The sequence below is a fragment of the Canis lupus genome, chromosome 3 (assembly GCF_003254725.2).
Source record: "Canis lupus dingo isolate Sandy chromosome 3, ASM325472v2, whole genome shotgun sequence".
Lineage (NCBI taxonomy): Eukaryota > Metazoa > Chordata > Mammalia > Carnivora > Canidae > Canis > Canis lupus.
In genome coordinates this window covers 85,509,665-85,537,030 of record NC_064245.1, presented here as the reverse complement: position 1 = coordinate 85,537,030, position 27,366 = coordinate 85,509,665, and the positions used below count along the sequence as shown (strand labels likewise).

The window sequence follows — 27,366 nt, the reverse complement described above, 5'->3', positions numbered from 1 at the left end:
ACTTTGCAGAAATGCATATTCTCTGGGGGCCCCACTAGACCTACTAAATCGAAAACTCTGCGGGGTGTGGAGGGAGGGCAGTAATCTGTGTTTTAAAACAAGCCCTCCAGGCAATGCTGATGCAGGCAGAGGTTTGGGAAGGGCTGTTCTAAGAATCACCTTGGATCCCAATCCACAAACAGAGCTGTGGGTCCAGATCCCCTGCGTTCTGTGGTCATAAGAGGTCCCTCCAGAGGACACACCCTACCTTGCTTTGCAGACAGGACTCCAGTCAGCGCACTGCTGCTAGATTTACTCTGGCCTTTGGAGTTCTTCCGTCGCTCGAGAGCATTCTACAGCAGCATGGGGAGAAAATACAAACCTCTATCAAAAAAAGCCAAATAATAGAAAAATACCTACTTGTAGGAGACGCGTTCCCCCCCCCATCTGGCTCATGGGAACCCTTGGCAAACCCCAATGCTGACCCAACTTTTAAAATTCCGAGTGCCTGTCAAAGAGTCATGAAATTTATGGACCTGGTAGAGAGTTTTGTGGGTTTTGTTTTGTTTTTAAAGTTGGTGCCCAGCAGAATGACAGCAATTACCTTCTCCTATATATAAAAGGCACTCGATGTGTATTCATTAAATTAAATCAAGCCTGAAGCAAGAACTCCATCTAATGTGTGAAGTCACTAGTTATGGAAACCCCTCCTGAATAGGCATGAGAGGGAGAACGGGTCTACTTTCATTCACCAATGCCAAAAGATCGTTATTGGCCTTTGGAAGGCTTCCGGTGTCTGGGCTGGAAAAAGTCCTGGCCGGTGAAGACGGCTGCCATGGACTCAAGATTCGGAGGTGCACGTGTGCCACCCGAGTGCCATTCCTATCGCGGGCCCTCACGTTAAAATTGATAACGCCCTGTATACCCAGTGCTTGGCATATTGAAAAGCCAAATAAAGGCTGTTAAACGAATGCATACACACATTTTTTAAATGTATGTATTAATTATACAACTTCAAAAGCCGTATTCTTCTTTGGCTCCATGCGTATATATATATAGACTAGCGTAGAGTGTGGCCCCCACAGCGTGGAAAAGGAAGAGGAGCACAGAGGCTTCTGAGCAAAAAGCTAACGTCGAAAGCCAGGAAAATGAGAAGGTTCTCCCAAGCATCTAGACTGCTGTACAAGTGCACCCTCAGGAAGAGAAATCAATCTATTTTCAAAGCAGAGAAGCCCAGGAGATGTTTCTAATTATAACGCTCACAACGAACATCTGCAGAAATAGATATTATCAGACTAATGGTGCTGGAATTAGTCTAAACAACAGTGGGAGAATTTAAACACTCTGTCCTTTCAGTGTGACGTGAACATCCTCGCTTAGGTTGCGATTCCCCCATCTTGGTCGCTTCCCTTTGCTCAGAAACCATTTTCTCATGGGTGATTATGAGACAGATAGTGTCAGATGACAGGACACTGCATCGAAAAGCAGGTGAGGAACCTAAGTCTGCGTGGACCGAGGCTGTCACGCGGCCCCGTCCAGGTAACGGCAACGGGGGGCTCTTGCAGAGGCTATTTTTGTTGCGCTCGTTGTTTTGAGTTTAACTCTCCCTGGCTTCCCACGTTAAAGCTCTTTACTCTATCTGGGAGGGCAGGCAAGCACTCAGATGTCTTTGGCACACGACAGGGAATTAAAATAGGATGGCATTTAGACGTATCACGGTGAATCACTGCCAGCATCGTCGGGATTCTCTACCTTGTACTTGGCGATGTTTGACTTCAAGAGGTTGACCTCTTCGTGGAGTTGCTTTAACCGCTCTTGAAGGTACCTGGAAAAGAAAACATACACCTCAGAAGGGTTTGGGAGCGACACAAAAATACAGACACGCAAGCAGGAGCCGGAAAAAAAAGAAAACGGCACTGCCTCCAGAGCCATCGTGTACACAGAATGCCTCCTCACCACCAGCAGAGGAGGAGAAAAGTGCATCTTTGTGACCTTTTCTTAAATGGATGCGATCAAGGTCAAATATGCCCAAATCACAGAAACCCCACTTTAGAACAGCCTTCTGCACAGATCCCCTGAGGGACAGCAACACAGTTTTCACATAATTCTCATTAAGAGGATTCCACTGGGAAGGCAGGCTGGAAGAGGCGACACCAGACATAACATTAAATTAGACACACACACACTCACACGCGGGCACACATGGGCACGCACACACTGAAATTTGCCTCGGGGAAAAGACACAGCTAGGGGAGTTTCTCAATTTATTTTCTTATTCTTTTCCCTCTCCTTGATAGCAATACCTAGCGGCTGTCGCTGGCTCCCTCCCCTTCTTGCCCACCTGGAGGGTGGGGAGGGTCGGGGGAGAGAGAAAGGGGAAGGTACGCAGGCAGGTAGGTGTGTGGGGCTTCTTTTCGGACTTTCACAACTGATAGGTGACATTAATGCCACCATTTCAGCGTTGGGACTCTCACTGGAAGGCAAATGGGAATCGGGCTGCAGGGAGGTCCCAGCCAGCATTCGGCCGCAGTGCCCGCCTGGGCCTGGCCACTTGCCTGTTCTCCATACACAGGGCGTCCACGTCAATGATCCGGTTCTCATGGCCACCCAGGATGTGGTTCAGCTCCTGGTTGAGCCTCTCCACTTTGTCCTGGTAGGAAGATCGTTCTTCCTTAACATCCTGGAGCTCATCCACAGAGGCCTGCAGGTCATGCTCCAAAGACTCAATCTGCAACCAAGGAAGTGTCCTTACTTAAGATGTTCTTCAGACGTCATTTTATGGCCAGAGATAGAGCCTTCTGCTTGGTTGACTGACTTTTACAAGGCATATTAATACCACCCGCATGCTATAAAACCGCAAGCACCACACACTGGATCACAGCTTAAGGAAGGGAGCAACTTTCTGCCAGACGCTCATTACGTCCAGGGTAGGGTGGATCCAGTATCGGTTCTGGAAGCATCAGAACCAATCCCATCCCAACTGCAGCATGCCCCAAAGCCAGAGGCCCCAGGAGACAAATCCAGACACTGGGAAGAGCAGCCGGTGTCTTACACGCGCAAACTTTCTCAAGCTCCTCCAGACCCAGAAATCTTGTTCTGTGTTTCAAAACCAATTAGGGAAAGAAGGAAAATGAGGTCTAGGCTCTCTTCCTTGTTCCCTAACTAGGCCTCTGGACCCGCTGAGATTTTGCCTAAAAAGCATCACCCAGCACTTCAGCAAACTTGCAAATTAAGGCTAGTTTGCCACATTTGGTTCCTTCCTTGTCTATTTGTTCCCCCCGAGTAGGGGGGATGTTTCTTGGGTCCAGAACCACGGCACCCAACGTAGGAGAGCGGACTCACTGGAGGCAAGAACCACAAGAGGCGGCCTGGGAACCAGCAGAGCCCTGAGAAAGTCAAAGCATTCGGCTTAGACCCTCCTCCTGCCTCTGACCAGCATCCCAGGCACCTCACCCTCTCTGGGAACCGGGGCTGCAGTCCCACTGCACACACACATCCCCCACTCTTTGCAGATGTTACCAGTCACCTGTTCCTTAGCTGTCTCCAGCTGCTGAACCAAGTCTTCACGCTCATGAGCTGCAAAGTGCCGCACGCCGATTTCTTCGTCTCCGAGCCTCTGCTTGGCAATTGTCATCCTCAAGAGCTGCATTTTCCATTTGTAGAAAAAGGAAAAGAGAGAGAGAGAGTTAAAATGAATAGATCCAAACAAAACCCCGAGCCTATTAGGCAGAAAGTTCTGGAAGGTAAGACTTTTCAAGAAATACTAAGGAAAGGCGTAAGACAGAGAAATTTATTGCCAATATCATGAATTTAAAAAAAATTAAATGTAACATATATTGTAGTTTGTACACACACTCGTGTACCCCTCCATGTGCGCAATCACAGTGTACATCTCACAGGAACGCAGGCCTGGGCCTTTGAAGGTGGAGGTCCTTTGTAGCACTGCCACAGTGAGGGAAAAACTCTGGGTTTCTTTTACACTCAGCGAAGATTACAAAATGGTAGCACAATTTTGGGAGGCGTCTGGTAAGATGGACATGTTCCCACACACTTAACGATGAGGTTGCATCATCAAGGGCCTTTAAAATGTCCCCACCAAAAAAAAAAAAAAAAAAAAAAAAAAAAAAAAACAAAACAAAACAAACAAAAACGTCCCCACCATTGATCCAATAGCCCTGCTTCTGACAACCTGGGCTAGCAACAATCCCAGACATGCACTAGCTTTAGGAAAAAGGAAAAAGTAGATTGTACTCTCGTTTCCAGAAAGAGCTAAAACAACCGAGAGACAACATCTAACTAGAGTGGGACGGCTAGCAAACTGTCGCGCAATCAATCAACGGGCTGGTTTGCAGCTGTTGGAAATAAGGGTGATGAACTGTGTAATAACACAGAACATGCTTATGATAGCATGCTAAGCAGGGAACAAAAAGCAGAAGACTAACTTTCATTTGCAGTATAATTGAAATTATACTAAGAACCCGTGCACAGAAGAAAAAAATGACCTGATAAGACAAAATGTTTGAATGTGTGTGTTTCGGTGACAGTGAGACCGTGTATGTTCTCCGCTCTGTCCTTTATGTTCTAACTTCTCAAATAAACACACACAGGTTTCACAACAGACTTTTATTTATGTTTCAAAATGCCAATGGATAAGGGGCACCTGGGTGGCTCAGCGGTTAAGCATCTGCCTTGGGCTCAGGGCATGATCCTGGGGTCCTGGGATCGAGTCCTGCATCGGGCTCCCCACAGGGAGCCTGCTCCTCTCTCTACCTGTGTCTCTCCCTCTCTCTCTGTGTCTCTCATGGATAAATAAGTAAAATACTTTTAAAAATGCCTATGGATAAAATTCCAGTCTTCAAAATATAATTTTCCAAAGGATCCCTGCAGAACCTAGAGCTGCCCCAGGCCCTGGAGCCTAGCTCCACATGTGGCTCTAAGCTTTCTGGTAGGGCCAGGATGGAAACTGTGATCCCTGGAAGATCTGAAGGTACCAGAACACCCATTAGGGGCCTACCTCGGTGCCAAATGGGTTGCCATGAGGGTGACTTTTTCTGATGCTTCCTGATGCTTCTTCTGAAAAGGCCGTAAGCCTGATTCCCCCCACCTCCCTGTAGGGTGTGTGTGGACAGGCTTCATAGACGGATGACATCCTGGGGACAGGGTGTTTTACAACCCAGCCCGTGAGGGCTCCTTGTTGCAGCATGGATCTTAAGGGGTTTGTGGTCATTAAGAAAATGGATTTTCAAGTTTCTAAAGGATTTAGGGGCAGGTAGAAAGTTAAAGTCCAAGGGAGAATATTAACTAGATTGAGACAATAAATACCAGCAGGAAACATAGAAAACAACGGTACCTAAAGGAAAGCAAAGAGCATTTTCAAATGACATCTATTTTCAGTCCTTATTGGAAAACCACGCCATTGAACGTGACCAATGTTTATTGTACACCTACTATGAGCTAAAGCATCACGGACATTAAGTAGACAATGTCCTTTTTTTTTTTTTTTTTTTTTTTTTAGATTTTATTTATTTATCCATGAGAGACACAGGCAGAGAGAGAAGGAGGCTCCACACAGGGAGTCCAATGTGGGACTGGATCCCAGGACCCCGGGGTCACGCCCTGAGCCAAAGGCAGATGCTCAACCGCTGAGCCACCCAGGCGTCCCTAGCAGACAACGTTCTGAGCAGCTTGTACTAAGGGCCGGCCAAGGATGTACGATGCTTAGGTCTACAGGTGGCTGTGCATCATGGAAGCTGATCATTGCACAAGGATCCCGTATATTTATACATATAAATTTGTGAATTTACCTACCAGCAAAATTATTCACACTCTCAAAATCAATGTTTGTGGCACTTGTGCACCACAGGCAGGCACGTGCCGGCTGGTAAGTAGAGAGGTGCCAAAAAACAGAAATCATCCGTCAGCAGCGTTCCCCGCTGAAGTAGAACAAGGTGACGGTTTGCCTTCTCGTTTCAGTTCTCATGCTGCAAATGAGTGTCCCTTTCATGATCTTCTTGGTGCCTTGTTGGTTCATGCTTTTGTGCTTTTTGTTGGTATTTTACTGGGTGCTATATGCAACTGATGAATGAAAAACTGAAATTGATGATGTACTGTATGTGGGCTAACTGAATTTAAATAAAAAAAAAATAACATGCACAGTGCCGACGTGCTATCTCATGTTCCCAGGCACAAGAAGGCTGTGAGCTGTGAGGTGCCTGCTGGAGAACATGCGTCAGGAGTGCGAGCTCCAACGCTGCGGGCCCTGCGTTCAATGCTGAAGAATCAACGGTACGGATGAAGTACGATGGCTTTACATGGAAACATACATAAAACAAAGTTATGTGTGAATTGATTAAAAAAAAAAAAGTATTGTGCCCAGGGGCTCAGAGGAACCTAGTCTGGCATCTCCCCTTGGGAGCGATGGTTCAGTATTTATTCATTCGCTGTTTGTGGAGAATTGAGAGAGCAGAACTGTAGCGGATCCCGCGAATCACCTGTGCTGGGGGCGATGGAGTTGACGGCGGGGCTGGTTCATTCAGCTCAAGGCGGATATGGGAAAACATCGTTCACATCGCACAGTTTCTCAGCTCAGAACTCTCAGAACCCCAAGACAAACAGCAAAGCAAATGAGAAACACTTCTCAGATCTCAAGGTCTAGGAACAAAAGGGCTTGTGCCTTTTTTGGCAGGAGGCATCAGGAGGCCTTTGACACGGCGTGGAACTTTGACGTGGGGGGCGCTTCTCTTGACACGCAGAAAGCCAGACTGACGGCCTGGACTTGAAGTAATAAAACACCGCTGTGGTTTTCCATGCACAGTACGCTTCACTGAACACCTAATTTAGAATCACACAATTATGTTTGCTTAACGCCAATTAATTATTAAACATGTTTATTGAGGTCTGACAGCCATATAAGAGAGTCATCTTTTATATGCCGGATGCCTGTTAAGCTTCAATAAATATGTTAACAATCATTTGGTGTTTAATATGCATACAATATTGCCTATTAAATTGCAGGGCTGGACTGGTTGAAACATTTATTTTTAAAAGTGAGGCCCAAACTGGTCAGAGCTGGATCGTTAGTTGGTCTGAAATTCAAGTGCAACCAAGCTGAAAGGGCCCGAGGAAGGGGGTTGCAGCAGGGATGGCGCAGAAAGAGTTCTCCTGCCCTCCAGGGTAACAGCCTCGAAGGTTCTGGAGTCTGCCTTGGTTGGGGGGTCTGCGTCCCGGCTCCACGGTCTGCTAGCTGTGCAACCTTGCACGTGCCTGAACTTCTCTGAGCTGCAGTATCTTCCATGGAAGCAGTAACAGTATGGCTTCCCGTGCGGAGGGTGGTGGTGGGGGGATTGCTGTAAGTGTGAAGTGACAAGGAGTGGAGTGGCTCCAAGTGAGCATTTATTTATTTTTAAAGATTTATTTATCCGTGAGAGACAGAGAGAGAGACAGACAGAGAGAGAGAGAGAAGCAGAGACATAGGCAGAGGGAGAAGCAGGCTCCCTGCAGGGAGCCCGATGTGGGACTCGATCCCAGACCCTGGGATCATGACCCGAGCCAAAGGCAGAGACCCAAATGCTGAGCCACCCAGGCGTCCCACTAAGTGAACATCAGGGGTTCAAATATCCGTTGCTTGGCAGGGGGTGGGTGGAGGAGAGAAAAGAGGAGGAAGAGAGAGATGGAGAAGAGAGGATGAGCAAGCAAAATGTTTTAAGTTGGGTCACTACCCACCCCTGCTTTCAGTGTCCCGGACAGACGGGTGTGGGCGAGGGGCTGATGAAACATCTAGACACAGTCACATTGTTCTTATTATACATACAACCCTGATCGGGAACATAAATGCCACGGGCCCTGAACTTTATGGATAATTTAAGGGACCATCAAGGGTGGGGGGGTACTGTGGCCAGACACAAGTGTCTGCCTCTCACATGCTGACATCAGGACCTAATCCTGAGAGAGGATGGGATTTTTCTGCAATACTCAGCGCAGCCCCTGGAACACACACTGTGTGCACTGTCGGCTGCTATCACGACCACTGCCAGGATCACAAGCACTGTTAAGATCACCACCACTCTTAGGATCACCACCACTGCCAGGATCACGAGCACTGTTAGGATCACGAGCACTCTTAGGATCACGAGCACTGTTAGGATGGCCATCACGGCCGCTCTCCATGTGAGTGGCCCACTGGGGATGTCCAGTCTTTCTTCTGAGCCAGAGGACGTGCAACTCCGGAGCCAACCTCATCTGTAGACGGTGGGCAATGAGGTTGATCTCATGCCTTGGAAGTGACCATGAAGCAACTGCTCGGGCCACTTAATCCCCCACGCGGGGCCGTCAAAACTCCACGGCCAGCCTCCCGGTGGCAGCCCGAGAAGTGGATCATTGCCCTGCACGGCGCACGCGTGCCACCGATGGATATATTCCTTTGCTGATTTAGATGGAAATAAAAGTTTATGAATGAATTATGGGTGTGAGTCGTCAGCTCATGGATGAGGAGCAGCTGCAGCTGGGATGTGGCTGAGGGACGCGGCCACGAAACCACGTGGCTGAATGGCTCTTGGGTGCCCTTCCCGTACCCTGCCGATGGAGCCCGCCTCCTCCTCTGCCGAGGCCCTATCCAAACTGGTCCTCCGTGGCGGGGGAGGGGGGCAGTCGGAATGACTCACTCCTCTCCACGTCTCTCCTCAGGCTTCACCCCGCAGCCCTCCACATCCTCTCCTTCCCCGCTCTTCATTGCCTGACCCCCCACTCCCCACCGCAACCCCCCCCCCCACGCAGTCAGTGACAGGTAGCCAGAGGCAGGAAAGGCTGCTAGTCCCAGGTGTTACCTGTGTTCAGATCCCGATGCCGCTAATCCCACTCGTGCAACCTTGGCAAGTCATCTAACCTTGCTGGGCCCCAGGTGACAGCTGTTTTTTTGAAAAGGAGGATTGTCTTAATCCGTGCAGGCTGCCGTAACAGATTGCCATAGACCGGGCGGCTTGTAAACACCAGCATCTCTTTCTCGTAGCTCTAGAGGCTGGAAGCCCCCGATCAAGGTGCTGGCAGCCTGGGTGTCTGCTTCCTGGTTCACAGATGGCCATCGTCTTGCGGTGTCCTCGGGCGGTGGAGATGATGACAGAGCTGTCGGAGCCTCTTTTATAAGGACGCTGATCCCATTCATGTCAGCTCCACCCTCCTGACCCCAATCAGTTTGCAGAAGCCCCACCTCCTAATACCGTCCCTTTGGAGGTTAGGATCTCAACACACGAACTTGGGGGACGGTGCACAAATATTCAGTCTCTAACATTCCACCCTGGCCCCCGAAAATTCATGTTCTTCTCACATAATATAGTCACTCCACCTCAATAGCCTTCAAAGTCTTAACTCATTCGAGCATTGACTCCAAAGCCCATTGAAATAGCATCTAAATCAGATACGGGTGAGGCCCCAGGTATGATTCGTCCTGAGGCAAACCCCTCCAGCTGGGAACCTAGGAAACCAGACAAGCTATGTGCTTCCACAGGACAAAGGAGGGACAGGCACAGGGTAGACATTCCCACTCCAAAAGGGAGAAATGGGGGGGAAAAGGGAGTGATGGGTCCTAGGTACGTCCAAAACCTAACAGAGCAAGCAACGTCAAACTTTAAGGCTCACGAATAATGCTCTCCGGCTCCATGTTCTGCCTTCGGACCCACGATGGGTGGCAACCTCACCCCTGTGACTTGGTGGGACAGCCCCACAGTGGCTCTCTGCTGGCCCTGCAATTCTGGGTGGCCTCATCCTTTGTAGCCAGGTGTAGACTGCCGTGACCCCAGGCACTCTTGGTGATCTCAGATTTGCCTTCGTGTTCACCCTTCCGTTGTCTTGAAGAAAGCACCTGGCTTGCGCCTGCGCTGGCTGGTCAATACTTAACTTCCTTATCAGATGGTCACCTGGCCATACCCTTGGTGGTCTCATTTTTATTTTATCTTTTGGCAATACAGATAGGCTGAGGACTGTCCAAATCTTTACGTTCTGGGTCCTTTTGGCTTAACAATTCCACCTTCAAATCATTTCTCCCTTGAATTCTACACGCAAATCAGGAGAAACCAAGCCACGCGGCCAACACTCTGCTTAGAGATCTCCTCAGCTAAATATCAAATTTCCTTGCTCGTCAGCTCTGCTCTCCTTAAGACAACGGACTCAAACACAACTCAGCCAAGTTCTTGACTACTTCAGAACAAGGAAGGCCCTCACCCTAGTCACCAGTATGTCCCCATTTCTCTATGGGGCCTCATCCATGGCCTTTCCGCGACATCCTCTTCACGATTACTTCGGTGTTCTCCAAGAAGACGTAGGCTTTCTTTGCAGCTCTTCTCTCTTCTGAGTCCTCCCCGGAATCGCCCTGGATGGTGCATTCATCTAGCACGCACCGCCAAACTCTCCGAGCCCTACCCATTACCCAGTTCCAAACGCACTTCCACGTTTGTTATTTGTTACAGCAGCATCCTACTTCTCGGGACCAATCCCTGCCTTAGTCTGTTTGCGCTGCTCTAACAGGGCACCTAGCCTGGGTGGCTTCGGATCAACAGAAATGCACATCTCATCGTTCTGGAGCCTGGAAAATCCAAGCTCGAGGCACTGGTGGATTTCATTTGCGGTGAGTGCCTGCTTCCTCGTTCACAGACAAGCATCATCTTGCTGTATCCTCACTTGGCAGGAGAGGCAAAAGAGCTCTCTGAGGTCTGGTTTATGAGGGCACTAATCCCACTCACAAGGCTGTGCTGTTGTGACCTGATCACTTCCCTAAGGCCCCACCTCCAGACACTATCCCATTGGGGGTTAGGTTTCAAAATATGAATTTTAGGGGGACATCTTCAGTTTATAATAAGGATAAAAGCTAACTGTTCTGTAGACAGGACCGCTCCATATGGCTGCCCATCCTGCACACTGCACAATGCCAACTCTGGAGGGGCTATCTCCACAAGGTGAAGGCACGATGCAATGATCCCTGTTGATGTAACTCTCCAAAAAGCTGCAGAAGTTCCATCCCCAGTTACAGTTGGTATGGTTACCATTCTTATGCAGGCTCTCTATTTGTCAGGGTTACTGGAAGGATCGGATGAAGGAACTGCTCACAGGAAATGGATGCTTGCCTTCCCTCGCCCCCAGTTCTTGCACTGCTGCAAACAGCACACCTAGGGAGAGGTCAGCATCAAAAGGCATTTATTAAACATTCATCTGGCGTAGGGCCCTGCTGGCCGACTTAATAAACAAGGCCCCGCCTATCTTTACTCTTCCTGTTGGTTTTCTCCATATGCTCTCCGACTGCCCCCTGACCTTTTGAAACACCTTCGATAAAATTGGACATAATTGCTTAAAAAGGCTCCAGTGGGCAACTCTACTGTGTACACCAGAGTCCAAATTCCTAGATCTCTATGAGAATCCAGTTTTAGCTTTAAACAAAAGAATTTGTCACGAAAAAAAACAACAACAACAAAACAAAGAAACAACCCCAAACCGAACCAGACAGCTGTTTTCATTGTCTTCCTCCCAAGGCTCTGGAGATCATCACACACACTCATGAGTGTGTAAATCAACGTCTCCCGTTTAACCAGCACCCAGTTTGAGCCACACAATGTGCTAGAAGCTTTTTCTTACACATCATATCTTCAGTGGCTTTTCGCTGCACTGGAACAGACGCCAAAGGTTTTGGTCAGGTTGATGAGGCGCAACATGAGGATGTGAGCTGTTCCCCACCTGCCTCCTGACTCCATCTCCAGCCAGTTGCCTTTTCTCTGTTCTCTAGCCTGGCTGGCTTCCTTTCAATGCCTCAAACATAAATGCTTGTGCCTGCCTCCGGGCCTTTGCACATCCTCTTGGTCTGTCCAAGAACCCACTTCCTTCTTCTCTTTCAGGTCTCAAATCAAACGTTACCTCCTCTGTGAAGTCTTCCCTGGATAACACCACGAGAGACGTTCATCCCTAAGTGGCTCTCCTTCCCACCACCCCACCCCACTGTCTTTATCACACTTCTCAGAAATGACCTCATGTCTCTTGTGCCCTCCCCACCGTAAGCTCCACCACAGCAAAACCTCCCTTATCACATGCACTGGAATACCCATCACCCATAGTGGTGTCTGGCTAAACATACGTGTCCTTAAATGCTTCCTAAACCTGGGAAGCCTTTCATGTGATGCTTCCTATAACTCTGGGAGGCAGACACCTCCTCTGTCCCCTCTATAGGAGCGATCCCCCACTTGCCCTCCTAGAGAGGCTGACCCAGGTTCTGAAGCCAAGGCCCTTGCCCAGAGTCCACGCTCAGTTCAGTGAGCCACAGTACCCCCTCTCTGAAGGTCTCTGTCTGTCTTTAATTTATTTTTAAATTTATCTGAGAAGAAACAGAGGGTGAAAGAGCATGAGAGGGGGAGGGGCAGAGGAAAGGGGGAGAAGCAGGCTCCCCGCTGAGCAGGGAGCCCGATGCGGGGACCCTGAAAGCATGACCGGAGCCAAAGGCAGATGCTCACCGACTCAGCCCCCCAGGTGCCCCAAGTTTCAGTCTCTGAACACTTAGAGCAAACACACATGCAGCTCTTCTCACATCCCTCGCCCTGGCCTGGGTGCTTACACACACGAACCCAGTTAAGCCCAACAAGGCACCCTGTTGGTATCCCCATTTTCAGGTGAGGTAAAGTAACCTGCCCTCGTTGCAAACTGAGTCGACGGCAGGGCTGAGCGGTCAGCCCTGGGAGCCTAGGGTTCTGGAGTTGATGCTGCGCTGCCTCTCCCCACAACAGCTGCAGCAGCCACTGCACTGCGTTCCCTGGGGGCTGTTCCGTGTGAAGTGCTTTGTATGACTTTTCATATTCAATTCCCATGAAAGGCTCACTGGCCTCCCTGTTTGTCCTCATCCCTCGGTTACCTGACGTCCCAGCACACGCCCTTCAGGTTTCTCGGCAAAGGGCATGTGAACAGACATGCCTTCCCCGACCGCCCAATATAGATGGTGCCCCGCTGTGCCCCGGCTGCACTCCACAGTGCTCTAAGTCATTTTTTCACCTAGCCTTAAACACCCCCTGACATATCAGACTGTATTTCATCAAATATAAAACTCCAGAGGTGCCTGAGTGGCTCTGTCGATTGAGCGTCTGACTCTTGATTTTGGCTCAGGTCACGATCTCAGGATTGTAGGATCGAGCCCTGCAGGGGGCTCTGCACCTAATGTGGGGTCTACTTGGGACTCTCTCTCTCTCTCTCTCTCTCTCTGCCTCTTCCCCTGCTCGAACTCTCTATCTCTCTCTAAAAAAATAAATGAAATCTTAAACAAAACTCCATCAAGTTTAAGACCTATCACTGTGTACCTCTAAAAGAATAAAACCTGTTAATCGTAACAACATGGTATCACTGACTACATGTCAGAAATGTTCAAGTGTGAAAAACTGCATCTCAGAATCTGTGAAATAGAATATATTTATTGGTTTATTTGATTACTGTTCATCTATCCCTACTAGAGTGGAAACCCCATGAAACCAGGGACTTACTGTTTATGACCCCAACCGTAGAGCATATAGTTGGGTCCTCAATAAAGATGTGTTGAAATAATTAGAACTGAACCATGCCCTGTAGGGCGAGTGCTACTGTCTTCTCCATTGTCCAGATGAGAACCAACTGTGACACAGAGAAGTCAAGCAACTGGACCAAGATCATACAGTTAGGAAGCCCCTGAATTACCCTCAGACAGTTCAATACACATTAAGCTCTGAGCCACAGACTTTATAGGGTCCCACCAAGCAGTTTTAAGGCTGCTTCAATTTCTTTGTACTTCAGTGTAATTTGGACATGGCGTGCCGTAAAATGAGCCTTGGGGTAGGAATCTCTCAGAACCAGTTCTCTGTGAATCACTAAACTCTACCTCTGACACTATTCATACCCTCTGTGTTAATGAAATTGATTTTAAATTTTTAAAAAAGGAGTAAACCTTACTTAAATAAAAAACAACCACAGTGTCCAGTCTATGGGATGAATGTCCAAAACCACTGGCCTCACGGGCCACCCAAGCTACATGCTCATAAAAGGCAGAACAGGCTCAAATACGGTCTCTGAGACCAAACATACCTAATTCATCTGACCGTGAAACATTAGGGAACACTGAGCTAGTCCGGCTGCTTGCTGAACTAACTGGGCCTTGTCTATAGTTTACAATCAAGATCCTGGTTAGAACAAGATACGCTGGGGCTGGAGCAGGTGAAGGGCCCTTATCACTCATTTTAATCTTTCGTAATTAATTTCTATAATACCCCAAGGTCAGAGCTTTTCATTAGAGTGCTCTCTTCATCTGGGTTTCCTACAGACTAGGACATCTCTCTGTTCCTTTGAAGCATAAAGAGGAACAGTTTACAAAGAGCTTTCTGATACCTCATTCCGGACCATTACAAACAGCCACAGCTGAGCACTCTCTTTTAAAGAAAAAAAACAAAAACAAAATATACTTTAATTAGTCTCCCGCATGCTCATTGGTCTGTTTTTATTGGCTTGTGGCTTCGACCTAATTGGCTTGCTCTCCAAATCCATCCAGAAGACCCACATCAATAGAGGTTATGTTCCCGGAAGGGCTCTATCATTTTATGGTGCCAACACCAGATAAAACAGAGGTGCTTAAAGACCATCAGCTGGTGTAGCATAAAGCTCATTATTAAGGGCAAAAGTCCATGTTTATCCAATATTACAAACAGCTACATTTAAATTGACCAGCGGAGGCCCAGGAAATGTGGATACAGGACACTGCTAGGAGCAATTGTCCACCTGAACTTCCTTACTTTTGAATACTTTGCATTGCATTATTGTTCTTCTGCAGTCAAGTGCCATCATCTGTCAACTGAAGAAAACCAAAAGCAAATGGACAAGGAAATCAAGTTCTGGCTGTCTCAATGGGAACATGAGTTCCTGTTCCTGGCATTCCCTAATTTGGTGCTTATTCTACAAGGGGGATACAAAATGCAAGGAAGCTTCCAGAAGCTCTGCACCAAAGCAAACAGGATTGGTGCTGGCAAAGGCTGGGCTGGTTATATGGAGTGCCTGGGTTTGGGGGATCCATCTTCCAGATGCCAGGCTTCCCACCCAGTTTCTGTCTCTAATGGGAGGCACACACCCGGCTCCCTTGAAACAGCTGACCACCAGAAAGGACATTCCAAGTTTCCTGGGTCCAATCTGGCCCCAGGTCATGCTAAGATACCAGCAACAGTTACCTTTATGGAACGCTTCTGGGTGCCAGGCCCTATGCCACACCCTTTACAAACAGAGTATTGCACACACGCACCCAATCAGTTAAACCTCATTGTCCTGCTCTTTTCTTCCCAGCACTCACCACCGTCTGATGATCTTACGTATTTTATTTTCTTACTGTATGTCTCCCCAACCAGAATATAAGCTCTATGAGGATGGGTATCTTGTCTTTCTTATTCCTCGATACATCCACAGCTTCTAGAACATTAAGCAGTCTGTAGCAAGTCCCTAATTATGTGTGGATGAATAAATGATAAAACCTGACAGGGCAGCCTGGGTGGCTCAGTGGTTTGCGCCGCCTTCAGCCCGGGGCGTGATCCTGGAGACCCAGGATCGAGTCCTACATCGGGCTCCCTGCATGGAGCCTGCTTCTCCCTCTGCCTGTGTCTCTGCCTCTCTCTCTCTGCGTCTCTCATGAGTAAACAACAACAACAACAAAAACTGACAACAGTTCTATGTGAGGTATGACTGCTCCCATTTTCCAGATGAGGAAGCTGAGGCCTGGAGAGAAAACAGACTTGCTCAAGGCCATAAAACAATCCCTGGCAGAGCTAGAATACACACCTGGGTCTCATGATTTCCAAAGCTGGACCTCTTGGACTGTATTTCTGTACACCACTTAGACATGGGCAAGGCTGGAGCTGGCCTTTCCTGAGATGCTGACTTTTCCAACTCCCAACTCAGTGCCTTCATGTTGGTGGCCTCATGATTTGTCATGGAAATTGGCAAAGCGCTATCAGCCAGCCTTCCGCTTTTGGAGAGCTGGTCTACCAGCCGGCTATATGATCCAAATGTGCTCTGCTAGTTTTATTGACTGGCTCTTCCTAATCCTAAAATTCTTGGAGAACCCATTATTCCTCCTGGTCCCTTTTCCCTAAATCTGCTCTTCTACTTTGTTTTTTTTTTGTTGTTGTTGTTGTTTTGTTTTGTTCCTGTTGTTTTCTGCTCTTCTACTTTGCATTGCATTATTGTTCTTCTGCGGTCAAGTGCCATCATCCGTCAACTGAAGAAAACCAAAAGCAAATGGACAAGAAAACCAAGTTCAGAAAAGGAGCAAGCAGTCCTTTAGGGCAGGAAGGAAAGCTGCACTTCTCTCAGTGGGCTACTTTTTTAGACTTAGGGCCCCAGCATTGTCTGCGTTTTTCCACATAATTGGTCCTTACTCCTCACAGACTGACACCCTGAGAGCCCAGGGCAATCTACCACCCATGAAAAGCTTTTCCCAGGGTGATTTGTGGAGATGTGAGTCCTCAATTCCTCCACGTGCCTCCTCTTTCCTCATTAACCTTTCAGAACTATAATTATCAAGGAAACGGAGGGTGTCTGGTGAGTTTCCCTTCTCACACCTCTCTTCTAGCTTGGACAGGGGGGTTGTGTCCATCCAGGAGCTCCAGGAAATTCTGGGGCACAGTTCAGAAGAGATGGCAGGTGGTGTTTGATCACGGGACCCTCCCCCTCCCCACCCCATCACAGAAACCCCCCCGCCCTCCCAACCCCACGGGAGGGCTGAGCTGCTCGTAAGCCAGAGTGGCAACAAATCTTTCAAGAGGCTGTTTGAAAATGCTTTATGGCACGTAGGGTTACAAGGCTCTAGCTGAACAAATGGAAAAATTAGTCTACCTTAAAATATCCAAGGCAAGTAATTTCCTATCACCTTGTTTCTTAAACGTACTTAACATCTAGAATCTGGGCTTCCCAAAATATGGATAAGGGTCATCAGTTAAAATGGCAACTTGGAGATAAAAAATCTTCTGCTTTAATAGTCACTCATAAAACGATGCCATCGGCCCTTCTGTTTGGAACGGGGTGGGAAGGGGAGTCGGGGTCCAACAACAGCAGTTACCAAGTGTTCTTGAATTTAACGGGCTTGAGGCAGCCCGTGAGCAGGATGCTTACCCCAAGTCCACCAAGGCTCAGCCTCAGACTCAGGTCTGCTCTCTCCACAAGGGCTTCCCAAGGTGAGATACCTGGGTTTGCTTTGGTTTTGCTTTTTCTTGGGTGAAGGTTTGCGTTTTTCTAGCTCCTTTCTCCAGATTTCAAAACTACTTCTCAGCCATACACAGAGTTCCTGATGACAACCACAGCTTGTTTTCTCAGTCTGCTTATAACCTTATATTCTTTGTCCTTTTCGTTTTCCTTTTCCTCTTTCTTGAGCCTTTCTGCTCTTTTCATTCCCTTCATTCTTTCATTTTTTTTCATTCACTCATTCATTTATTCCATTCCTTTAACAAAGATTCATTACATAATGTCGATGTATCAGGAATGGAGAGTGCTCATCCTAGCACCTCCGTGGTATACCAGTCAGACATTCTGCCTGCAGAGAGCTTCCTCTTGGGGCAAGGGGGCCATACAAGTGTAAGCAGAAAGGGGAGAGCAGAGCACTGTGGGCATGCACAGGACCTGCTGCTAAGAGCTGAAGAAGGCTCCCTTTGACCTAAGACCTATAAGATGAGCAGGAGTTTGAGAAGGAGGTAAAGGGGAAGAGAGTCCCAGACAGAGCAACAGCCAGTGCAAAGGCCCTTGGGCACAAGGCAGTATAGCTCAGCAAAGGCACTGACCTGAGTGCTGCTGAGCTGAAGCATGAGGTGACTAGTGGCAAAAGATGTGGATGGAGAAATCAGTAAGGGGCCAGATACTGGAGGGCCTAGCCCCCCATGGCAAGAAGGTTGGACGGGATTTGGAAGGTGACACAAAGGTCGGAGCAGCGAGTGACATAATGAATAAAGAAGCAAATTAAGGGTTAACCCATTCTCCACCACACACCAAGGAACAGGGGCCTCTAAATCTCCCAAGATGCCTGGTGTCATTATCGAATGAGTAATCTGGCCCTAATGTTGATGACTGGGGGTGGGGGTGGGGGGAGGGTGGCTATGACTCACAGGGATCTGAAAATAAATCAGCCCTATAACTATAGATGCAAATGAGAATAAATGGAATCTCTGGGGCTGACTGCAGTTGGCCTTTTTTTTTTTTTTTTTTTAAGGAGAGGCTGGATACTGAGATACGGGGTCTGCTGAACATTATAACATCTTCCCTGTACCTTTTGGCAGGCGAATTACTTCACAGGCCATGAATATGAGTCACTAAATTCTAAACCTTGGGCAAGAAAACAAAGTTTGATAAATGTGTCCAGCTACTGGAATAAAGACCCAGAGCACAAACAAATCAAGAAGTTTAGACTGTGCCAATGCAAAAGGAGCCCCGGACCTGTGCTTAGTGTTAACACACGCATACATATACACACACTCAGCCACACACACACTCACACGTGCATACATGCACACTCACATACACACACGCCCTCCCTTTCCTCTTTCTTCCCTTGAAATATCAGTTGCAAACACTGATTCCTAATATACCACATGTCTGAAAGGTGACAAAATTAAAAGTAACTAGACGATGCAGAAGAAGTATATTTCAGAAAGTTGGGGAAGGGGTAGCTCATTTAAGGGGAAAAAAAGAAATAAGAAAAAAAATCAGTCAATCAAGAACCATGAATCCAAAAATCTCATCTTCCTCAAAATGTTCTAGTATTCTGTGGATTTATTCTATCTCCAAAATCCCTGTAGTATTTTTATGGATTTAAAGGAAACTACTACCCACATCTCACTTTATTCTCTAGAAAACCTTATCCTGCTGTTATCACTTGAGGAAGTGACTAAGAAGGCCTGGCCTTTAATTATGAACCAAACACCTAGGTTACAGAACTTAAATCCTTATAATGGTGCATAAAACCACACCAGAGGCCTGATTAGCTTGTCCAGTGTTAATTAGAACCCTTCTTAGTCATCACGTTCTCTCCCACCCCCTACTTCATGACCTGGAATAGAAAAAGCCTAATTTTTCAAATATATGTTAAATCCAAGAGGTCTAAAAAAAATTTAAAGGCAGATTAAGTGGAGAAGGGGCTACATAGGAAGACTTCCAATTGGCCTTCACACTGAGCCTCTCAAGCCAGCAATAGCAGAAAATCCTCTCTGATCTTTTGTTAGAGAAGACTTCTCTGGATAACCCAGACACTTCCCTGGCTTTTTTTTTTTTTTTTTTTTTTTTTTTTTTTTTTTTTAAGAGCCAGCATCTTTCAAAATGGTGCCTTCCAATAACCAACAACTCCCAGAAACAGTGAACATCACCGTCATTTGTCAAGAAAATTTGGTAACATTTAAGAGACATTTCCCAAGAAAGGCCTTCCTCCCCGCCATGGAGTTTTCTCGAGTCAAACTCCAATGGCCGTCTCTATCAGGAAAGCTGCCTCTGGCAAGGAGTTGAAAATGAATCTTAGTGGCAAAACAGAAAATTATTTAGTTGTGGGGGGAGACAGAATTAAACTTCGATGGTTTTTCTTTCTTTTCTCAATTGTACTTTTGTTCATAGCTTCAGCTGGGAGAGAGAGTGCACACATTTAGTTTGGAGTTTATGAGTTCATATTTTATAATTAACGTTGCCAACAGGGGAGTTTGATTAATACCACGCAGTGGATTTTGAGCAATGTTCCATACAAATTGCCAAATTTAGCAATAAAATAAATTGGTTATGTGAACATAATTAGTAGGATGACTACTTAAAATTCAAAACTGAATGTGAATAATTCCAAATCATCTGAGCCACAAATCCATTATTTGTAGAGAAGGAGGAAAGTATAGCATTTTGGGTTTTATTTTGCCCTCAACCGCAATGTTATTCACCACCAACCTGAACATAATGGAACTTCTACAATGGGTTGTGGCAATATTTTAGAGCAACCCAGGAGCACGCACATGAGCGTGTGCGCACGCACAAAGGGAAAGTAATAAAGATAAGAAATGCTAAACTGTGAATTTTCATTGCAAATGTAAAAATCTATAACAAATTTTTCAGCAAATGCTGCATTACATTTTTCTGATGTGCTATACATAAACCTCTAGCGCACAATTACACAGCAGAGCTTTTTCCCTTTAAATATTCACACGGTACCTTATTGTCGCCCTGGACTTCTGCAAGCCTTTGCTGAAGTTCTTTAATTTCTTCTCCCAGATGTTTATTTCGGTCCTGAGAATCTCTCAGTAGTTGTGCAAGATTAGCCTGGAAATGTCAACATATTACGGAATACAATCAGAAACACAGGAGTGGATAACTTGGGGCTTTGCAAGGCTTACTGAGGCTGGCATCCGGGTCGAGTGGAACCACACAAAGCCCATTAGGATAAATTCATACACGAATGCAGCAAGTGTGCAAATCACACCACTACAAATGCATGGAGGGGAACGGTGTTGGCTTTGAACTTCAGTGAGGGTTGTTCTTTGTTTCCAGAAGGCCTCACAGACAAGTAACGGAAGACTCAGTCATATCAGATTTTTGAGACAAAAAATGGTAAGGGCTCCACACCAAAAATTTCGCAAGTGGATGCAGAGTTCAATTCTAAAATTTGAGCTGATAATACAAGAAAAGTTTTCTTCATTTAGATAGTTTTCTTCTCCTTCAAATAGAACTGGTTTAATGAGCTTTTCTTTGCTAACTCAATGACCAGAATTTCGATCATGAGATGAGGCATCGGGAGAGGGGACAAGGGATGAGCAAACACTTCAGAAATCAGGGTCCAGAGGTAGTCCAGCAGTCCCCTGGGCTGGTTTTTTCACCTCCTTGTTCCCCTCTTTGGGCCCTGTGCTCCTAGGGCCATTCACCTGCCAGTCCCAGCTTCATGACGACATCCCCTCCATAGGATGTGCTCCCTGTTCAGACCTGGGTCCCTCTGGCCCATGTGGATCCCTCTCCATTGCTTGGGTTCTCACCTTGCTTATAGCCTGATCTAACCTTGCAAGAAGACTACAAGCTACGGAAAGCAGAGATTCTGTTCTCTACTTCTCGGCATCTGTGACTCTTGCTCCAGGAAGGGCTCGTGTTCCAGCAAATGTTTTAAAGACTTATGATGAGCAAATGAATGAAGGAAGGAAGAAGCAAGCAAGCAATGAGAATATGGCCTTTGGGAAGGAATCATTCAGAAATAGTCATACAGGAGATTTTAAAGACTATCTTGAAGATTCCCTTCATGTTATAGCTGAAAAAACCCAAATCCAGAGACATTAGGGGACTGTAGTGGCCAAATCTCCAAAGACTTCAATGCTAATACATTTTTGGGGGGATGGGCTCCTGGCTGGCTCAGTTGGGACATCTGACTCTTGATCTTAGGTTCATGAGTTCAAGCCCACGTTGGACATGCAGCCTACTTTAAAAAAAATAAAGATTTTTTCAAATGCTAACACTTTTGGGAATACTCAATTATGTCAAGTACTAAAAAAAGGAATGAAGGTGAAAGAGACTAAAAAAGATTAAACCTTGGCGTGGCTCATCCCTGACTCTACTCTTGATCTCATCTCCCATTTCCCACCAGTTGGAGTATAGGTTGTCTCTACCCTCAGGGTCTTCCCCACTCCAATTCAGCTCACCCCAAGTTTACCTCCTTGCTGTTCCCCAAGCATACCAGGCACGCTCCCAGCACGCTCCTGGCGCCATTGCCTTATGCTCTCTCATGGGAATGCTCTCTCTCTAGAATAGCTCTTGGCCCCCTCCCCCTCTCACTTTCTTCAGGCCTTTGTGGAAAAGCCACAGTCTCAACAGAGCCCACCTGGACCTCTGGTCTAACACTGTGACCTCCTTTCAAGGTGGAGACCCTGATCTTCCAAGCCTCTTCCCCTACACTACTTGTTTTTTTTTTCTTTCATAGCCCATGCCACCACTGTGTAATTTATTTCATGGCTTACTGCTTACTACTTATTTCCTGCCTCCCTCTCCCTACAAAAATAGAAGTTCCATGAAGCACAAGGAACTTTGTTCTCTCTATGGATCTACCCCAAGCACCTAGTAGATGCTCCATAAATATTTTCTAAATGAAAGACAATATGCTGAGTCTGGAGGTCGTGGTTTCAGCCTAGGGAAGAATCTGGAATATTAACAATATGTACCAACACTGAAGCCAGTGCTGGGCACAGACCGAGTCTTGTGTGGAAACCTGACTCATCCCTGCTGGCTGGATTTAACCAAGCCCTGTATTACTCAATAATGCGATTTCATTTTCCACCTCATATGTGCAAGTTTCATATTTTAGGATAGTTGTATTCTGATTTTCCCAGATTTCCATTCTTATCAGATAAAAATTTGGTGAGGGATGAGGAAAATTCATTCCTTTAGAAGTAACAAAGTAAGAAAACACCTGAAGACATACAAACAAACAGAAAAATAACAGTTACTGTGACCAACAGACTATCTTTGGAAATTTTTAGAAATCAGAGAAGTTAAGCTGGATCCCAGTCTGCCACTTACTGGGCTGAGTGACCATCGGTGAATTCTTCAACCTCTTAAGTTTCCCCACCTGTAAATACAGCTAACCGCACATACTTCATGTGGTGATGTGCTACCTATATTGAATAGTGGGCATAGGACACCTACCACGGTGTGTGGTATATAGTAGGTGCCAGTAAAGGGATTGGTTATCTCCTCTTGACTGTGTCCTTCCAATAGCTCCAACTCAACCACTCAGGCAGCTGTTGGGTACACATGGCCAAATGCATCCTTGGACACAACAGGCTCCTTTGTGATCCTGCCCCTTCACTATTCCTTATCAATTCATTTACTTATACAACAAATATTTGTTGAGCATCTACCAGGTGCCAGGCACTGTTTTGGACTCTGTAGACACAGCAGCAGCGAGCAATACAGACAAAACACACCTTGCCCTCGTAAACTCACATTTGAGTAAATGATATTACATTTGTTACATTATGTTGTAATAAAATCCAGAGGATCCAGTGGTTAGAGGATGAGTGCTATGGAGAAAAACCAAGTGGGTAAAGGGAACACAGTGTGTCCCAGAAAAGGATCATATTTAAACCAAGACTTAAAAAAAGCAGAAAGAGTGGGACATGAACTTTGTGGATGGGAGGGGGGAAGGTCCAGACAAGGGGAAAGGCACCTGGCTTCCCTCGCTCCCTCTCCCATTACATGACACGATCATGCCGGGGACCGCAGTGCAGTGATGATTCAACTCTTGACTTTCCTATCCTGCTTCCTCAGCACAAGGTATCGCAAGTGGGCCGCCTCTGCTTTCCCTCCACGGAACCCCAGAACATCTCCCAGACATTAGCTCAGCCAGCATAATCCCTCCCTCACAGGCCGGAGGGACTGGCCCCAAGGAGGGGCCGAGAAGCAGCATCTCAGCACCCCCTCTGCAGGAGACACAGCAAAATTCACCTTCGTAGGACCTGCCTCTTCTTAAGCAGCCCAAGGGGTGCTCAGAAACAAATGCTGGTGCGGGTGACAGTGAAGGGGATCAAGAGGACACCGATCAGGACAAGTGCTGAGCAATGTCCAGGGATGTGGAATCGCTACTGTACACCTGAAATGAACATAACATTGCATGTAACTACACTGGGATTAAAAATAAAATTAAAATTTTTAAAAAGAGTATCAGTGGATATTTAATAACCCCCCCTAAAAAATATCTGCAATGTTCCTAATATTTCCTTTTTTTTCTAAAGATTTTTATTTATTTAATCCTGAGACACACACACAGAGGCAGAGACACAGGCAGAGGGAGAAGCAGGCTCCTTGTGGGGAGAGCCTGATGTGGGGACTCGATCCCAGGACCCCGGGATCATGACCTGAGCCAAAGGTAACCGCTCAACCACTGAGCCACCCAGGTGCCTCTTTTTAATTTCCTTTTTGAATCAACAGTGGCTTGAGGCCCTCGGGCAGTGGCAGGACTCTGCTGTTGACTCACCAGCCTCAAGCAGTGGCTAAACCAGTACAACCCGATCTGTCTGAGGTGAAGGCCCGGGTCTCTACCTCCAACCCCGGCACAGGCCAGAACTTTTGTAAAGCACATTTAAAAAAAAAAAAATCAATTACTACAAAAATGAATTTCCGGTGACATCAGGATAAAACCCCAAGTGTTTGGTTGAGTCAACAGACATAAAGTCATGCTGTCTAATTTGCCATGGGAGTCTCTGCGTTCATCGCGGGCCAGAAGCAAGCAGCCTGCCGCCCCAGCATGGGCCTTGGGCCTCACCTCGAAGTGCTCCACGGGCTCCCAGGTGTTGGCCCCTTAGCGCGGGACAGGCACGCGGTGGACACCTCAAAGGTCCCAGTGCCACCCGGAGCAGAGGACAGGGCTGCTTTCGGGAACAACGATTTACAGAGCCAGGGATGTGACTGACAACCGTCACTTACTCCACAGCCGGCTGAAAAGAGTTTTACCAAAATCAAGCCAGGCACCTGTACAGCAGCCGAGAATGGGGGTCAGCCGGGAGCACAGAGCCTCCCAGCTGGGCTCTAGTAAGCCTACCCCAGCCTTGAAACTGCCCCCCCAACCCGCGGCCCTCACCCCCTTGGCAGGGCCAGCTGGGGGCGGCACCCCGCTTCTAAGCAGGTGGGACCGTAATTTTACATTTCACAGGCTGGGTTCCTTGTCAGCACACATTTCTTCTCTATGGAGTCTTTTCAGCCCTCCCGCCTCCTCAGCTGCAAAACAATAACTTCGGGAACTGGAAAATGTTCTGATAAAGGTACCTAACTCCTTGACATATACCTTAAGGAGGGGGAAAGGCAAAAAAAATAAATAAATAAAAGAAGAAGAAGAAGAAAAAGAAAAAAGAAAGGAAAGTAGTACATTTGAAAGCACTCAAAATAGAGGAGAAAAGTTCACACGATTCTTTTGACCAAAAATAACACCCATGACTCACACACGCTCCCTCTAACAATCCATCAAGCTAGCACGTGGCGCCTGCTTATAATTTATCAGCCAAGCAGAGCATTTTGTCTCTGTGTTCTTGAGAAGGACTCTGCGACCATCAGTTTGCACGAGCAGCAGTGTTAAGGAAATGTCACAGAGGCTGGCAGGACCGGCTCACGCCGGGAAGGGTTCCACAGGGAAGGAAACCCAAACGGAGAGATCGTCGCCTCTAGATCTCTGGGGCGGGAGGTAGCAGAAACAGCAAAAATGTAAAAAGGTGTGCAAAGAAGCTCTTTTAAATATTCAGATCTAGGGGCACCTGGGTGGCTCAGTGGCTGAGCCTTTGGCTCAGGTCATGGTCCCAGGGTCCTGGGATTGAGTCCTACAGGGAGCCTGCTTCTCCCTCTGCCTGTGTCTCTGCCTCTCTCTGTGTCTCATGAATGAATGAATGAATGAATGAATGAATAAATAAATAAATAAATATTCAGATCTAGTGGGGCTGATGATAAAGGTTGACATTTTAGCTCCGATGACAGGGGAATGACTACGGCGGGATGGATCGTAGGACCCGTGTACCGAAGGGACTCTTTCTAGCTGGAAGTTCCCAAACCTTGAGATGGGGAAAGAGAGGCAACTGAGGTTTGATGAGAATGTAGCTGAGACACCTGAGGCCAGAAGGAGCAAGGCACATCCTCGTCAGGGAACAATTCAACCCCCAATCACAAGGGGGGTGTGCAGAGGTGTGCCACCAAGGCCAGCCACGGAGGTGGGCGCCGTGACGCTTACAGAAATTCTCTCTGCACAGAGATGAAGGCCACAAACCCTGACAGTTCTCGTGAAGGCAAAGACTGGGAAGTTCGAGAGGGCGGTGTGGATCTCACCCCAACCTTTCCGCTTTCGGGGGGCCGACATTCTCCCTAAGGTGGATAGTCCCACGGGCAAGGGGAGCCATTCGTCCAGCTTTCTTCGAGTCCCAGAGCATCCGAGGCTCTAACTCTTGCCTCTACCCCTGGTTTCCATTCCCTTATAAGTGCCATAAAATACATCAGAGCGGTTTACACTCTAGATGCAATACATTTTTTAAACTCACGAGAAATGATGGCAGGGAGATTTTTTTTTTTAAATGATATATTTGGCAATGACAATCGCTGTTAAGGACTCTTAACTCTTGTTAAGGATCATCTTGTTGATGATCAAGTCATCAACACGGCTCGCAAGGAAGGATTTCAGGACACTAGTTACAAGAGACAGCCCTGAATCTTTCAGATGGGGAGACAAGGGTCCGCTACATAGCATTTTCCTCCCTGAACGAAGAGAAGCAAAGATGGATATAAAGCAGATCAGATTATGCCACTCCAAAATATTCCACTCTTGCCATAAGGATATTTTGAGCTGAGAGCAACTGAGAATCAACAGATACAGAGAGTTCCCTTTCCTCCTCCCCATTTCTGCTGAGAAGCAGGGCATAAATTTCCCCTTGTAATGGGGAGCCACCCTCTTCCACACCAGGAAGAAGCAAGCAGCCCATCACCGGAGAGCCACTCGGGACACCTCCATGAGTCTGCACAAACAAGCTTCACTAAAATAACCCTCGGGGTGTCCTGTTAGTTTTCCTGTACATTTCCTAGTCACTTTCCTATAGTCGATCATCCCTGGAAGCCCAAATCCCCTTTCTTTTATTAAAATGGTACATAAGAAAAATAAATAAAAATAAAATAAAAATAAAAAATAAAATGGTACATAAGTCCCCGAGCCAACCACTTCACCTGTGAACTCCCATACATGTAAAATAGTCATGAAGTTATATACTTTTCCCTCTTCTATATTTTGTTAGTTAAATTTGCAGGCCTCCATTCACTGAACCTAAGAGGTTAGAGGGGGAAAAAAACACAAAATAAAAGAAAGCGATGCAAAGTTTAAGATTAACCTCCCATCCTTGCACTAGCCACTGGGAAGAGCAGAAAAGGGGGCAGGCCACTCTTCTTCACCTGAGTCCCTAAATAATCCAGACTGGCAAACCAGGGCACAGGGCAATACTCCAGGGACAATCCCTCATGTCATCATGGACCTCTGTAATTTATTAGATACATAGCGCTGCTGTAATCTGGCCACGGAAAAGTTAGTCTACATCACAATGTAAAAATGATGTTTACCAGAAAGTCCTGTAACTTACCTCCCAATTTGCATATTGACATATTGAAAGTGCAAGTCAAAAGCGGGAGGGGGAAAAAATAAGTAAGAGATGGAGAGACAGGTGAAACCTTGACCTATGCACTTCCTCCAGAACAGTAGGGAAAAGAGAGGGGGAGGGGGGAGGAGACAGAGATGAGACTTAGACACTGTGCAGCTGGACATGGTGTTTGGAAGTTTGATGCTGTGTTGGGGGTGCCTAGGTGGCTCGGTTAAGCGCCTGCCTTTAGCTCAGGTCGTGATCCCGGGGTCCTGGG

At 47.0% G+C, this 27,366-nt stretch overlaps 1 protein-coding gene across 2 annotated transcripts in view; it reads right to left on the bottom strand.

Annotated features, from left to right (window-relative positions):
* CCDC149 (coiled-coil domain containing 149) overlaps positions 1-27,366 on the bottom strand; it is a 102,735-nt gene that overhangs the window by 30,784 nt on the left and 44,585 nt on the right. For both annotated transcript variants that reach the window (XM_025438617.3, XM_025438619.3), the window contains exons 4-8: positions 20,170-20,277; positions 3,506-3,622; positions 2,535-2,707; positions 1,732-1,804; positions 248-332 (exon numbers count right to left, since the gene is read on the bottom strand). In XM_025438617.3, the coding sequence (XP_025294402.3) occupies positions 248-332; positions 1,732-1,804; positions 2,535-2,707; positions 3,506-3,622; positions 20,170-20,277 (556 nt within the window). The remainder of the gene's footprint in view (positions 1-247; positions 333-1,731; positions 1,805-2,534; positions 2,708-3,505; positions 3,623-20,169; positions 20,278-27,366) is intronic.